This window comes from Oryzias latipes, chromosome 3 (genome assembly GCF_002234675.1).
Source record: "Oryzias latipes chromosome 3, ASM223467v1".
NCBI lineage: Eukaryota > Metazoa > Chordata > Actinopteri > Beloniformes > Adrianichthyidae > Oryzias > Oryzias latipes.
Window position 1 is genome coordinate 35415236 of NC_019861.2, and position 14247 is coordinate 35429482.

The following is a 14247-nucleotide window of genomic DNA, read 5'->3' on the forward strand; positions in this document are numbered from 1 at the left end:
TCCAACAATTTCAATACAGTTCTTGGTAAAACCCAAAGCAGAGATCTGCAGTTTCTAAAATCGTTTCAGAAAACACTTTTAATAATCAAACTCTCATCTAAATAAACGTAAAAAGAAACATTATAAGGCCAAACATCTCTCAGTCTGCTAAAACAGCCAAAGCACTGAGATCATTAAATGAATTATGGAGAAGACACAGTTATTAAAGCAAAAAGGCCACAAACCCACCATGAAGCAGATAAACATTTATAGACATGAAACGTTTCTTCTGCGAGGACACAGTGGGCTTTCATCCACATGGGGTTATTTTGCATCTCCAATTAGGAAAAACCATGTAGATCTTTAGGATTTAATAACCCCAGCATGTCTGTGGCCATGTTTGTGCTCTTTGAACAGTGTCATCCTGGAAACACATAGATCCTTAAACTGAACATTTGACCTACATCACAGTGCTCCGAGTAGGCAGTGAGGAAGTAAATAAGTACAGTAGTGCTCCAACAGACTGTTAGAAAGACCTACAGCTCTCACTTGTCACAGCATTCAAATGAGTCTCTATTTGACCATAATAAGCTCAAATGTCTGCCATTTGATTGGTTTCTCAGAATGTCACTGTTGTTTCTACACTTTCAACCTCAGGCTGTCATTTAAATTTAGCGCCCTTTCATCTGCTAAAGTATTCAGATGTCTCCCACTGTTGGCTGTATCAGAAATGGAAAGCAGTTCATAAAAGTGGTGGACCGCTCAGTGCTGAGGTGTGGGAACCATCACCTCATCGTCAGCGTGGTTGAGCCAACAAAACTAAACGTTTGTGGGTTTTTTGAGATGTGAAAATCTAACTGAACTATTTCAGGACAAGGGAAAGTGAAGGCGTTGGAGAGCTGCAGCACATTAGTGGAAAGTGAGTTAGGACAATAAAAAGTCCAGAAGAGACTTCAAGGTGTTGCATAATGTCTCTGAATCTTTGCTGGGGCGTGTATGAAAACAGAAATGTACCAATTACCACTGTAATTTCTACAAACTTTGTCCCTAATAATTAACATAATCTACAATATCATAATGTGCAAACATGTATCATAACTAGAATTCATGTTAATACAAATTGCAGCAGGTTAGGTTTGTTTGCAGCTTCACACATAATGTGATTCATGCTGAGAATGCTACAACCAATTCAGGATCCAACATTAATGGAAGCCTAAAAATAAAATACATAAAACTGTTTTGAAACGATAAAACGCATTTGTCGCTCAATGTGCTGCACCGTGCAGCCAGTATAGCTGATTGGTAGGTTTGGTCATAAAAACCCGGGATTACTTTCTACTGTCAGCCCATCACACCGTCATGAGAAACCCGCCGTCATGTGAAGAAACCATGTCAGACCAGACACCATTGAAGATCGCTAACGGTAGGTTTTTAATGGGTGTGAAATTGTACACATTATGGAAGACACGAGCTCAACATAAGGAACACAAGGAGAAGAAAGCCTTTTAGCACATTCATTCAGACAGTAATCCACTATATAAAGTCTTAAAATTCACCTCAATTTTTCACTTTTTTTCATCAAATACTATTTTTTTTCTTTTTTAAATCTGCTCTAATACCAAAACTCTTTAGCTCAAAATAACCCAACAGCGTCGTCCTGGGCCGTCTGTTAAGAGTTCCCCCGATTAGCTGCACTGACTGAATGGTTTCCGATTGATTACGTGACTAAAATAAAGATCTTACCATAAGCTGAGAGAACCACAGCAGATTCTCATGAATGGCATTGACGCACCAGGCCTGTGCCACCGCCAGCACAACTGCCATTAACAGTCCCGTTGTCGTGGTAACACAAGGTTCCCAAGGCCACCAGACCAGAGTCCCTGAACCGGAAAAGGTGGCGGATGTTCCCGGCAGGCAGACTCCCTCTTGCACTCGGCTGGACCCTTTTGACCCGAACGCCGTCCCAGCAGGTGATCTTCTGTCACCGACTTTGTCTGAGTGACCATAAGACTCGCTCGGTCTTTTTCTCTTACGACACTCCATTGCCAGAGAAAACTCACACCATCTACAAAGCCTTTGAAGGTTTAAGGAGATAAATCCAGGCAGTTAAGACAGATTTTAATCCATAACTTCTCTAAAGCTGCATGTTTTTCTCTGCTTGAAGTCTCGCCAAACAAACTAAAAAAAAGCTTTATAATTGGACCAAGTTTCTTGCCAAAGAGAATGTGCAGAAGCTATCTTGGAGGTAATGAGCAGCAAGTGTTGATTCCAATCCACCTTGGAGTTTGCCAAAAGAAAAGTAATCCTTGGCCTTTTACCAAAAAGGATGAGAAGATGCTTACTCCAAAGTTTATAATCAAGTCAAAGTCAACAGGCGCAGTGAACATGTTCCCATGTTCTCTGTTCAGAGGCCACTTCCAGCATTTCTGTCTGTGATTCTGTCCTCTGGATAAAGCTCTGAACAATCCTTAGTGACTCTGTGTTTGAAGAATCCATCACAGACACCGAAAGTCTTCGCATTTCCACAAAAAGCATGGAAGCCTCCCGAAAAAGCAGCTCATCTGTTCAGCGTGAGGAGGAAGACGGATAAAAAAGCTGAGCCTCAGTAGGTCTATGAACACCAGAGCAGACTGTGGATAACTGGAGCAGCAGGAGGAGGGACGGGAAAAAAAAAAAGAAGTGACCTGTTGTCTATAAAAGCTTGCATGCACGCAGGAACAGGAAAAAAAGAAAACGATGGGATGGGGGTGGGGAGCTTTGAAGGGAACACGCTGGAACATCAGTCGGAAAACATGGGAAGCATTCGTCAGAGTTTGTGGCTCTGAAACTGCGACTGTAACCGAACCCTGTGAGGCGCCGGAGCTAACGTGGACGAGAGCGTACGGCCGATAAACTCAGGAAGTCGTCCTGAGCCGGCTGGACCGATGCCCTAAAGGGAAACGTTGATTCCAAGATACTTAAGAGGTTTTTTCCCCTTAAAAAATGAGGGGGTGAGGAACACCAAATGTTAAAATCTGCCTCCCACACAGGCTGCCTGGGTACTGTCAACAAAGAAGTTACTCCTTCCCATACTTTTTTTATACAACATCTGTCTCCTAGACAGAGAGGATCTCTGACAGCAGGAAATGGAGCACATCCTATTGGCCACAAAGTTAACAGGAACCTTCAGAAGTAAAGCCAGCCGCCGGTACAACACATGTTCTGTGGTCTAAAAGGCTAGAGACAAACTAACAAGTTTATGGATGAATGTTTCTATTCTCCCTCATAACATTTAGAACTGCGGGTTTGTTGTCTGTTGATCCACCATTTTAAAGTTGCTGTTTAACCCTTTAACAACAGTGTTTAACTTCTTTCGACTAGCGTAATTCTTCAGCAGATTAGCCAATTAACCTCTGCAAAGCCACTTTTCTCTGCCTCAGAATCCGCTGATTAGGGCTGCAACTAGTGCTGCACGATATGAGGAAAACTCGCGATGTGCGATATTAGTGATCAATACTGCAATGACGATATACATAAACAAATAGCAAAACAACCAAAAACATTTCCATTTCACTGCAACAGTTTAATTTAAATAAGAGTCAAAATAGCTTGAATCCTACTCCAAAAGACCCTCGTCTATATTTACGGTTTACCATTTATCGGGATTTTCGCCGACTTTTGCAATATACATATTGCACAGCTTAAAATTGCGATAACGATAAATTTGCCATTTATTGTACAAGCCTAGCTGTAACGAAAATGCCAGTACTCGGATAATCGCAATCTAGTTCGGAAAATTCCAGTGTGAAATTTGGCTACGTCCAAGATCGCTTATTCATTATACAGTAAAGTGTGGTAAAAATAGAATTCGGGACCAATGTATTTATTGCTCTGAAATGTAGAATAATGTTGAATTTTAAGTTTATGAAATAAAAAAGCTGAATGCGCACTGCAATGGTCACCAGAAGTGCACAGCTCTTCAAAATAAAGTGTCGGTGAAGCCTCCATTTTTGAAGTAGAACTACTCATTTTTTCTTTTTTGTAGTAAGAAAAAATGAGACTGAAGTTCCGTTTACTGATAAATGTCCTGAAAAAAACTCATTTGCTTTGACACCAGAGCTTCAGCTCCAGTGTTTACTTTCTTTTTTAACTATGGTAACTCTTCATCAGTTGGTGCAATTAACAGAATTACAGAGGAACGTGCCTCTACGGAGACCTCCAAGTGTCAGTGGTTAAAAAAAAAAAAGAATAAAATAAACATTTGGATAAACCGTGCGCATGGATTGCTAAACCGTGACCATAATTTGTCCAGACCAATCACTATCTCATTTTTCATCGGACCAACATGTAGCCAATCAAATAGTGTGACATCATCACTAGTCGCAGGCTGTGTTTGGGGGGCCTGCGCATTTGGTCTGGACAAATTACCGTACGACCATAGAAGAAGAAAATGCAAGTTGCGTTGTGAACAAAGCTGCGGTTTAGAGCGAGATGCTCCTCTAAACGGGCTTTTATTATTGTTATGATTATTATTAAGTGCATGTTCATTTATACTTTTTAAATCCGTGTGGCCAGTGCTTTGTTCTTGGCCCAACTGACCCGGGGGTCAGAAGGGTTAGGATTAGGTTAAAACATGCCAACAACATTTAGCCGTGGTTGAACTTTAATAACATCAGCCTTTATTTTGTCTGGACCCGAATGGTAACAGAAGTTCACATGATTGTTTGCACGGTTACTCAGGACTGTTCATTCAAAAGGCGCCTCCGCCCGTCCCAGAGCCGCTCCTCTGCTTGGAGATACCAATCTCAATTTAAATAAGACTCACGCAGAGCAGCCAGACAGACTGCGGTCCCAAGCCTCCTCCCCTGCCTGCAAACACGAAGCTGTTCAGAGACACATACGTGCAATGTGTGAGCGCAACAGTACGAGCACAATTGAATAATCCGTAGCACGGTCTTTTTTTTTAACCACTGGTACCTGCCTGGAGGCCTCCATATGCTGCCACTTTATGGCAAAAAAAAAATTGATAGCCAGACTTTCTTTTACAAAATATGAACTAATTGCAGAAATCCCAAATGAAAGTAAAACTGTTTTTGTCTAACTCTAAAATAGCAGTTTTAAAGATGCTGAGGATTGCAAACAGCTTGAAGTTGACTTAACAGGTCTAAGCAGGGCTGTGGAGAGCCTGGAAACACCATCATCTAACTTTATGATGGAAGAGCAGTTCCAGGGTCATGACCTGTTCCAGGGTCATGACCTGTTGGCTGACCAGTTCAAATGGAAACTCAGGTAGGAGGAAAATGCCACACCATCTGAAGATCAGCTGAGCCTTTTTTAAAGTGAAATGTTCAAACCAGAGACATTCCAACCCAAATCTGATTTCTTTAGCAGATTGAAAAGTATTACTTGGATTCTTCCTATAAATGTGTCTGATCGATCAATTCAGTCGCCGCTTTGTAGAAGGCATAAAACATAAAAGGGTTTCATGGTTTCCTCATTGCCAGATGTTTTTGCTGGCACAATTGCAGAGGAACATCTTGTGTCCCTGACGCATGAAGAGGATCCTCATCAACTGATTTTTTCCCTTTGTCATTCATTTTCCCTTAAGGGGTCTTCAAGGGAGACCACCCCATGACTAACTCATGGAATCTGACTTCCATTTTCCGACAGGTGCCCTTCCTGACCCCACCCACTGCATTCACTCGGACTTGGGATCAGAAGAGGGGAACACTGGACAGCGCCCCCATGTGGCTGCAGTAGCTTACAGCGCTTGTTATTCCCACACAGTCTCCCAATGGTTCATGGGTTTACCAGGCCCAAACACTGAGATTGGCCGTCCACATCCAGGAACAGGCATTGTGCATGAACAGTACGCCGCACGCAGTGCCCAGGTTCCAGTACAAAAACCACATGGGCGTCCCACCAGGCCCAAACGACGGGCCAGCCACCACCTGGGAGTCCCTACCCAAAACAGCCCAAGAGAACCCCGTCTAATGCTCCCGGCAGACCACCAACCCAGCCCAATAAGAGTCCAGCAGAGAGGAGAGGCAGGACAAGGAGTGCCGTTCTTGGCAAACCTCCGCTGTGCCCAAGGTCCAGGACAAGGCCCCCACACAAGCATCCCACCAGCCTCAGACGAGGCGCCAGCCCCCGCCTGGCAGTCCTGAGCATCACCCAACCCTAGACACGAACCACCACCCCTCCCCCATCCCCCATATAGTAGACCAGTTTATGGGAATGCTTTTGCAGTGAGATCAAAACTTCTGACAAGATCCCAAACTTCACAAATAAAGAACTCGACCGGCGGTACTTAAGTGCACTTTGCCAGCTTATAATGATAATGAGAATCTACCCATAAAAAAAGGCTTAAACGAGAATAAAATTCAATATGGCTGACAACACTACAATAAAAGAACTGCTTTTACTCCATAAAAGAGCCTGCAGGGTTTTTGTTTTTTTTACTAAGTACCATAGATGGTATGAATAACTTAATTTTCTCCATCTAAATTTAGTAAATCATGAGCTCCGTTGGCTGTGGAGCAGTGGGCACGACTTGAGCCCTGCTTGAGTTTTTAGAGCATATCAGTACAGATGGAGTGCCGTGACAACCTTCAGAAGAGACTATTCTTTTTGTCAGTAATGGTCCTTTTATTCTACCACTGAGACACGTGTTCTACTGTCTCCAATGGTTCTCCGGGTTCTTGATCTTAGGAGTTGTCATCTTAGGACCTGTTGTCACTCAAAGTCTTCTTCTGTCTTCAGTTAGCTCAGAAACCCATCCGTCAGGCTCCGGTAGCTGTTTCGGCTAGATCTGAACGTCACGCCAAAGCCAACTCATCAAGTGCTTTTTTTGATGTCTTTGATTTTATTCGTGGCTGGGCTTCTCTCTGGGGGGGGGGGGGGGGGTCGGCCCGTTTTTTACATTAAATTTGCGCTAAATTGAGGTTCAACAAAGGTATTGGGTTCTGTTCGCCATTTTTTGAGGTTTCCGAATCTACAATTCCAAAATCAAGTGCCGGGAAATCTCCCAGAAGTCAAATGTGCATCGATGCTCACTCGATTGGTGAACATAGACCACAATGCATTGCGGTTGACTGATTTATCATTGGAAAAAAACATAACTACATTCATTTTTAATAAATCATCATCAGAACAGGGTGGATTCATAAATAGTTTTAGCAAAAATGTTCATATTTATTAGGTTTTTACTTCGGCACATGGGTGACGTGAGATTTGCCGTTTTTAAAACAAAGTAGTGTGCGTGGATGACGTCAAAATCCAGGGCACTAGATTGTCCTGCACTCGTCTTTTAGAGGTTAGGGAGAAGTTTGAAGACGGTGCTGCTGAGCTTTTTATTAAAGACCCAGAAAAAGTAACCTGGGAATATCTGGCAATATATTACCTAAGGAAAAAAGCACAAACCCATGAACTAAAATGATTCTCCGAAAGCTTTGTTCTGATGAATACAGTCAGTGATGAAGTCTTCCCACTGCTAATGTCACACATCTTACTTTCTGTAGAAACCCCACCTTCAGCCACAGGAGCCGTGCTCATTTGTTCCCCAAAAGCCTGCTGTTTGATGGGAAAATGTCTTCTTGGCTTATGGCTTGTCATCAGAGAACCGCCGCCCACATCAGCAGCCCCGGCAGGTCCCGGTGAGCTGAGGAAAACCTCGGAATGTCACCGCGTTTTCTTAAAAGTGGAGACATTTACCTTGATGTTGGAGAACCACAGGTCGTTCTCATGCAGCGTGGCCACGTAGATGCAGCACAGCAGACCCAGTCCGACCGAAACCGACAAGCCAACAGATGTCCAGATTATTGAACCCCACGACCAATCACCTGCAGGAACACAAAAGACACAACTGAGACATTCTACAGAAAAAAACTACAAGAGCTAACAGTATGGTAGTTCTGGAGAAGCTCTTGTTTTGTTACGGCCTTTCACCATGAGAACTAAAAGCCCACTGGAGGGTGGAAGACAAGACTTTTGGATACATTTAAGTACTGCTGGTGGTCTTGTGTTGTTCAGACTAGTCACATGTCCCAAAATCAATATTGGTCTTGCTGCACTAAATCCGACACTTTATTAGCAAATAATTCACTGGAATGTCTTGAAAGACCCACTCTGATCAAGAAAAATGCTGTTTTCAGGGGTTTTAAAGGAGATGGGGACATATGTATTTACATATATGTATGTACATATTTGGGGCGGCCGTGGTGCAGCGGTAGGGCGATCGACCCATGATCATAAGATTGCAGGTTCGATTCCCGCCTTGCACGCCCATGAGTCGAAGTGTCCTTGGGCAAGACACTGAACCCCACCTTGCCTCTGGTGGTAGGCAGGCGCCTGTGTTTGGCAGCGGAGCCGCCAACAGTGTGTGAATGTGTGAGTGACTGGGTGAATGGGTCTGTGACTGTAAAGCGCTTTGTCCTTGTAGGAAGTAAGGCGCTATACAAGTATACGCCATTTACCATGTATACGCCATGTAAAGAAAATTACGCTTAAAATTGAATTTGTGATGATTGCTTTATTGAAATCGTCGTGAGTCAGGAGCAGAGGAAAAAAATGCTGTTTGAAAAGATCATAGTTGTAGATAGCTCTGATACTGCGCGCCGTTTTTGTTGCATTAATTATGTTAGGTAGGGGGGAGCGAGGGGCTGTGAGATAGCAGGAAAACTCAGAGGAGAATTTCTAATGAATTCCTTGATGCTTCATGACAGATTTTCCTTCATTTTGGCAAAAAAAAATGAAGCTGTTGTTGAGTTTATCTGAAGGCCACGTGATCTGCTCTGAGGTCAGATGATGACCTCACAAGCCTGTCAGATCCCTCTGGCCTGCTCTGGAAGTGATGCAACAGCTGTTTTTGAAGCAACATCTGCGTCAAAAAGTGTGGGGTGGGGTGGGGGGCACTCACTCACCCTGCAGGCTGCCCTCTGGGCGGTGGTGGGTGCAACAGTTGGGGTGCTGCGGCTGAACTTCGGCGGCAGCAGCTGACTCCTTCCCTTTGCTGGCCCTCCTCTGTCGCAGGGTGGTCATGATGTTGGGAGGCGGATCCGTGCGCGCGCCGCCCTGCACGCGGCTCCAGCCAAAGCAGCACGCGCCCGCTGTTGTGTTTGTTTTTCCTCTGTCTGCAACCTTTGCTTCCCTCCCCGACGGCCGGGATGCACGCGCTGGGACGCACGCGCCCGCTCGCTGAGGACCTCCCGCTGACGTTGCTGTGTTAGATTCTGGAAAAGCCTACATTTTATTCATCATGACAAACAATTCAGGACAATCTGCCATTTGTTTTGAAATCATGTGACAGAGATGCTCGGAGAGATCCGGTTCCTTCTCAAAGATAGATTGGTTGTGTAACGCGGACAAAACGCTACAGATTTCTGACAGAAAGTGTGTTTTACGTTAAGAAAAACCACCGTGATTTTCGCGATGGAGTTTGTCTCTTAGCAACGAGGACGACGGTGCATAACGAACCTCCAGGCAGGCTAACGCCGCCGCGGTGGGCAGGACGCTCCGTCTGCTCCCTTCCACCTCCACCTCTCCTTCTCCTAGTTCCACATTCTCCCTCGTTCTTTATTTCTTTTCCTCCACCTTTCTCTCCGTCGGCTCTCAATTGTCGATCCGTTTCTGCGGCACTCACGCGCCAAACCGGAACTCCGCCAGACAGCGGCCTTCAGAATAAAAGCACGATGGCGGCTTTTGTTTCAGAAAATTAGGAAAATCCTGACTTCTTCCCTATGGATGAGGATTAGGGCCTGGGAGATAAAACACGAAGAGCTAAAAAGCATTCTGACCCCCCCCCCCTCAGAATTATGCCTTTTTTCTCAGAATTCTAACTTTTTCCTCTCAGAATTTTGTCATATTCTTAGTAATCTGACTTTAATTTGAGATTTTTCATTAAATTCTAACTTCAGTCTCAGAACTTTGATTTTTTCCCCTCATAATTCGGACATTTTTCTCAGAAATCTGACGTTTTGGGGGGAATTCAGACTAATCTCATAATTCTGACTTTTTTTTCCACAGAAATCAGTTTGTTATTCAGATTTGATTCTTTTGCTCTCAGTATTCAAATTTTTTCAGTTCTATTTTTTCCGAGTTGTGAATTTTTTTTCTCAGAAATTTGACTTTAATTGCAGAGTTCTGACTGATTTTTTTCCCCTCAGATTTCTGACTATTCTCAGAATATTGATTTTATTTTCTTAGATTTATCACTTTTCCCTTGAATTTAGACTTTTTCTCAGATCTCTCACTATTCTTAAAATTCTGACTTTAATCTTTAAATTTTGACATTTTTCTCAGAATTTTGACCCCCCCCCCCCCCCTCAGATTTCTGACTTTCATCAGAATTTTGACTTCAAAGTCTCACTCCAGATCAATTTGTATCTTTTTTTAAAGCGTTTCCAGTGGTCTGTTAGTTATGATGATGCTATTTTTAGCTAAAGTAAATAAGCCTGTCCTTTTGTAAGACATATTTTCTGCAAAAGTTCTTCAGAAAATCGCCTGTGAGTTGTGGGCGGGACTGTTGGCGTGGAAGTAACCCTCTGCTGATATCCCATGATCCCTTAACATGCTTTTCCGCTAGCTCAAAGCTCCTTACAACTGAAAGCTAACATTAGCAGTTCAACAAAAATGGTGAGTAATATTGGAGAAATGCAGCAGTCGAGTTTGAGCCAGATTTTAGCTCGGACAAGGAAAACAAATGCGTTCATGGATCAATGTGTCTGCAAGAGGATCCATCAGAATGGAGCAGAGCAGGGAGGCTTTGGGCCTTCCATTACAGTTGTCTTCCATCATGAGAAAAATGCTGCAAAAACACTCTTCAGTAATCCTCACTGAAGCTTGTATTGATGATTTCACAATCTTTGTCAATGATGATACTAGTATCGACTCAAAAATTGCGGGGGGAACTTTTGTGCTTCTAAATTGTATCATAAAAGTTTGAGTCTTCAGTCTTTTTTTACATCACCTCGATGCTGGAGAGAGTCCTCTCGAATCCTCAGGTCTCAGTCGGCAGGAAATCCAAGGAAGACGACTGATTCCAGGCAGCAAAGCTCCTCAAAAGTTCGTTTTACTTGAGCTGAAATGTTCTATTGTTTTGTGCAGATTCCATTAAAACTCAGCACGAAATGCAGATGTCATTCAGGCTCTTCACATTCATTCCAAATCAGTCATGAGCAGCAGTGGTTTAAGAGCAGAAGCAAGCGTGTCAAACTCATGAAGGTGCTTTGCTAATCATCAACATTTTTGATCATGTAGAAATAACTTATTTAAATAATATTTAGTAGAAAGAAAAACAGCTTCGGACAAAAAGGTTTATGGAAGCAAAACATATAAAACAAAGAGGGATTCATATTTTTTTAAGAAACACTTGAAGAACCTGACTTCAGATCAGCGTTAAAGCAACTCTGACTTTATGGATCATGTCAAAGATAGATATTAAAAAAAGTCCAACTTAATCATCCGATAACATCAGAGATGAGTTATAATCCTATCAGACTCCTCTTCGTTTCGTTCCCACCTTCATCTTTTATTTACTCTGAAAAAAATCCCCCTTCTTAAAAAGTGGTCCTTCTTGTCTGAACTTCTTGTTGCCGCCTCACCTCTAATGATGTTGAGGCACACCTGGTTTTTATTGGAGATGACGGCGTCGTTATTGGACTTTCCTTCTGCGGCTCCTCTTCCATCGCCACGCATATGGGGGGGGGGGGGATTTGTCTTTGAAGAACTGGCATTGATGTTTCTAAAAATTCCAGGTAAAAAAAAACCAAAGTAGGTCAACCTGAAATTCTTCTGATTGATGCTGACATGATCTGACCGCTGAGCACAGAGCTGCGTCCAGACTATTCAGAAAACTTTGTTAAAGAGGACCAGAATGAAGGGAAACCTCGGATCCAAAAAAGGTTTTAGATTCAGGAAAACTCTGTAACAATCAGGGGTTGTTGTTGATCATTAATTAGGCTTTATTCATTTATTTTTGTGTGCACAGCCCTTGAAAGTGCTACATAAATAGAGATGAATTTAACCCCGGAGAAACCACAGGCTCAGACTTTTATGTCTTTTTCATTTTATTTATTTTGGCTATTTTTATTTTTTATGGTACTGTTAATTACTGCAACCCAAAAGAAACAAAATAAACTTTAAAAGTCCAGAAGAAAAGTGTTCTTGGGTTGTCCATTGTAGAATTATGTACTCATCAGTGTAAATAAAATGGATTTTATTTTTGGCTTAAATGATCTAGAAAACATTTTCTTGTGTAATCTACTTTGTTTCTTCGGTTTTTAATTTGACAGATTTATTAAAATTCATTTCTTTGAAGTTTTCTTGGACTTCAAATATTTTTTTTCTTTCACAAAATCAAAAATACTATGAATCTGATTTGATACCACATTGAAATTGTGTTATTTCATATATTTGCCAATCATAGATTTCTGCAAAGTATAAAAACTTTTAAATGATATCTCTTGTACTTCTCAATGACACACATGTTTAAAACATAAAAGTTATAATAGATTTTTAATAGCTTTATTTTTTTAGTCTTGTACCTTGGTGTCCCTCAGGGTTCTAGTCTCGGCCCCCTCTTGTTTTCTGTGTATTTGGCCACTGGACTCAGGTCTCATGGAATGTCTTCTGTTCCCACAAATGTTTCCCACATTAATCTGTTAACATAAAACGGCTTCAGTTGAAAGTGAACTCTGGTGTGGTTCGGTAGCAGTGTGAAAGCAAACAGACTAACAAGTGAAGGAAAGTGAAAATGCGTCTTCAGTCGTCAAGCAGGCTGCTCTGTTGGGAAATGAACCGAGAACCAAATCAGAGGAAAGAGGCGAGTGAAAGCCCAGGAACTGTGGCTTACGATGAACGGTGTGATGTGGCGGCCCATCCCGGCGTTAACATTGGGAAGGCGGAGCTAGGGACAAAAACTACAGATGTCCTCAGGGAGGCGTCCTCGGCTCCAAAGCAGTTTTCAGCCCACATTTCCAGCCGTTGTGACAAGCAAACAATGCTGTTCGGAGATCAGAGACGTGGCTTTTTAACACCTCAAACATCCATCCGTAAGGCAGGAAGAGGGTAAGTGGAAGATAGCTGAAGGTATTCAGATGGAAAAAGCTTAACAAGAGACCTGGAGATCATCAAACAGGTTCAGAAAATAAATTGGCTCAACTCTTATTGACCAGAAGGATTATCAGCCAAGAAAAACATGTTTTTTTTAAGCCATCCTCCCTGAATCTGGATGCAGCACCTTTTTCTTTTGTTCTTCTTTGGGGCAGGGATGGAGGGATGGAGAGTGCCCTGTTAAAGATAACCTTCATCTCCCTCCCTCTGTGCCCAATTGAGCTCCTTCTAACCAGCGTGGGGCTGAAAATCCTCGTCCTCCTTACACACTTTTGACACTAAGCAAGGCTCACGGAGCGAGAAAAATCGGATTCAGCCACTGAGGTGGAAGCAGACTGCTGATGAGACGCGCATCTCCCACGGTTCAGCCCAGTTCGCCTCATTTCTCTCACCTTCAAGGCGAGTCCTTAACCGGTTTGGCTGGAAAGCCTGATCCTTTGACGAAACAGAGCAGGAGGATTTTTTATTCCCTTCGTATAAAAGAAAAGAGATCTCTGTGGTTGTGTGTGAAGTCAAGAAGATCATTTACTTTCTTTGACTGAGGGTAAAGTCTTATTGATTTCCTGTTTTTTTTTTCAACAGAAAGCTTTGAAATGCTCCACAAACACGACATGTGAATTAATACGTTGCCTTGCAGTCGCCATAATGGAAAATGTCAATCCACACTCATCAATAAGCAAAAGAAACATAAAAGTCATCGCTTAAATGAGACGATGTTGACCTTTTCAGTTCAAATATTTACTTTTGATCAATTCAACTCAAGTGTTTTTGTCTTATCCGACACATTTTAACTCATGACAAAGCTGTCCTGAACTAAAAATCTATAAAATATTTATTTAAAAAAAATCAGGAAAAGTTAAAGGCTTCATTATTATTTTATATGTGAAAATTGCGTGAATTTGGCTATTAATAAGCTTCACCGCTAAAATGTATAAATGAATCAAAAACCTGGTGATGACTTATTTTTAACAAAAGATTTGACATTTTTTAGGCAAAACCGGTTTCCCCCCCCAAAAAAGTTGTCCTCATAGCCATCAACTGTGGCGTTCCGCAGGGCTTTGTTATGGTACAGATACTGTTTAAAAAGGACTGAAATACACAAACGATATAGTGATCTTTTTAAGCTCTCCCAGTGCATATTAGCATAAAAGAACAAATGAATTAGCTCTATTTCAGTAA

General features: G+C 42.3%; 1 protein-coding gene across 6 annotated transcripts in view; it reads right to left on the reverse strand.

Moving 5' to 3' along the window:
- The window catches only part of dpy19l3 (dpy-19 like C-mannosyltransferase 3), a 62638-nt gene extending 52654 nt beyond the window's left edge, over positions 1-9984 (reverse strand). For 2 of the 6 annotated variants that reach the window (XR_002872999.1, XM_020700926.2), the window contains exon 1: positions 1723-3052. Coding sequence is in view for 4 of the 6 variants with exons in the window: in XM_020700926.2 (XP_020556585.1) it covers positions 1723-2022 (300 nt within the window). In the remaining 2 variants the exon portion in view is untranslated. Of the gene's footprint in view, positions 1-1722; positions 3054-7487; positions 7652-7671; positions 7800-8879; positions 9199-9432 lie in introns of those variants that run through there. The other 4 variants (XM_023953718.1, XM_023953719.1, XM_023953720.1 and 1 more) reach the window with 4 other exon arrangements.
- Positions 9985-14247: the final 4263 nt, after the last annotated feature.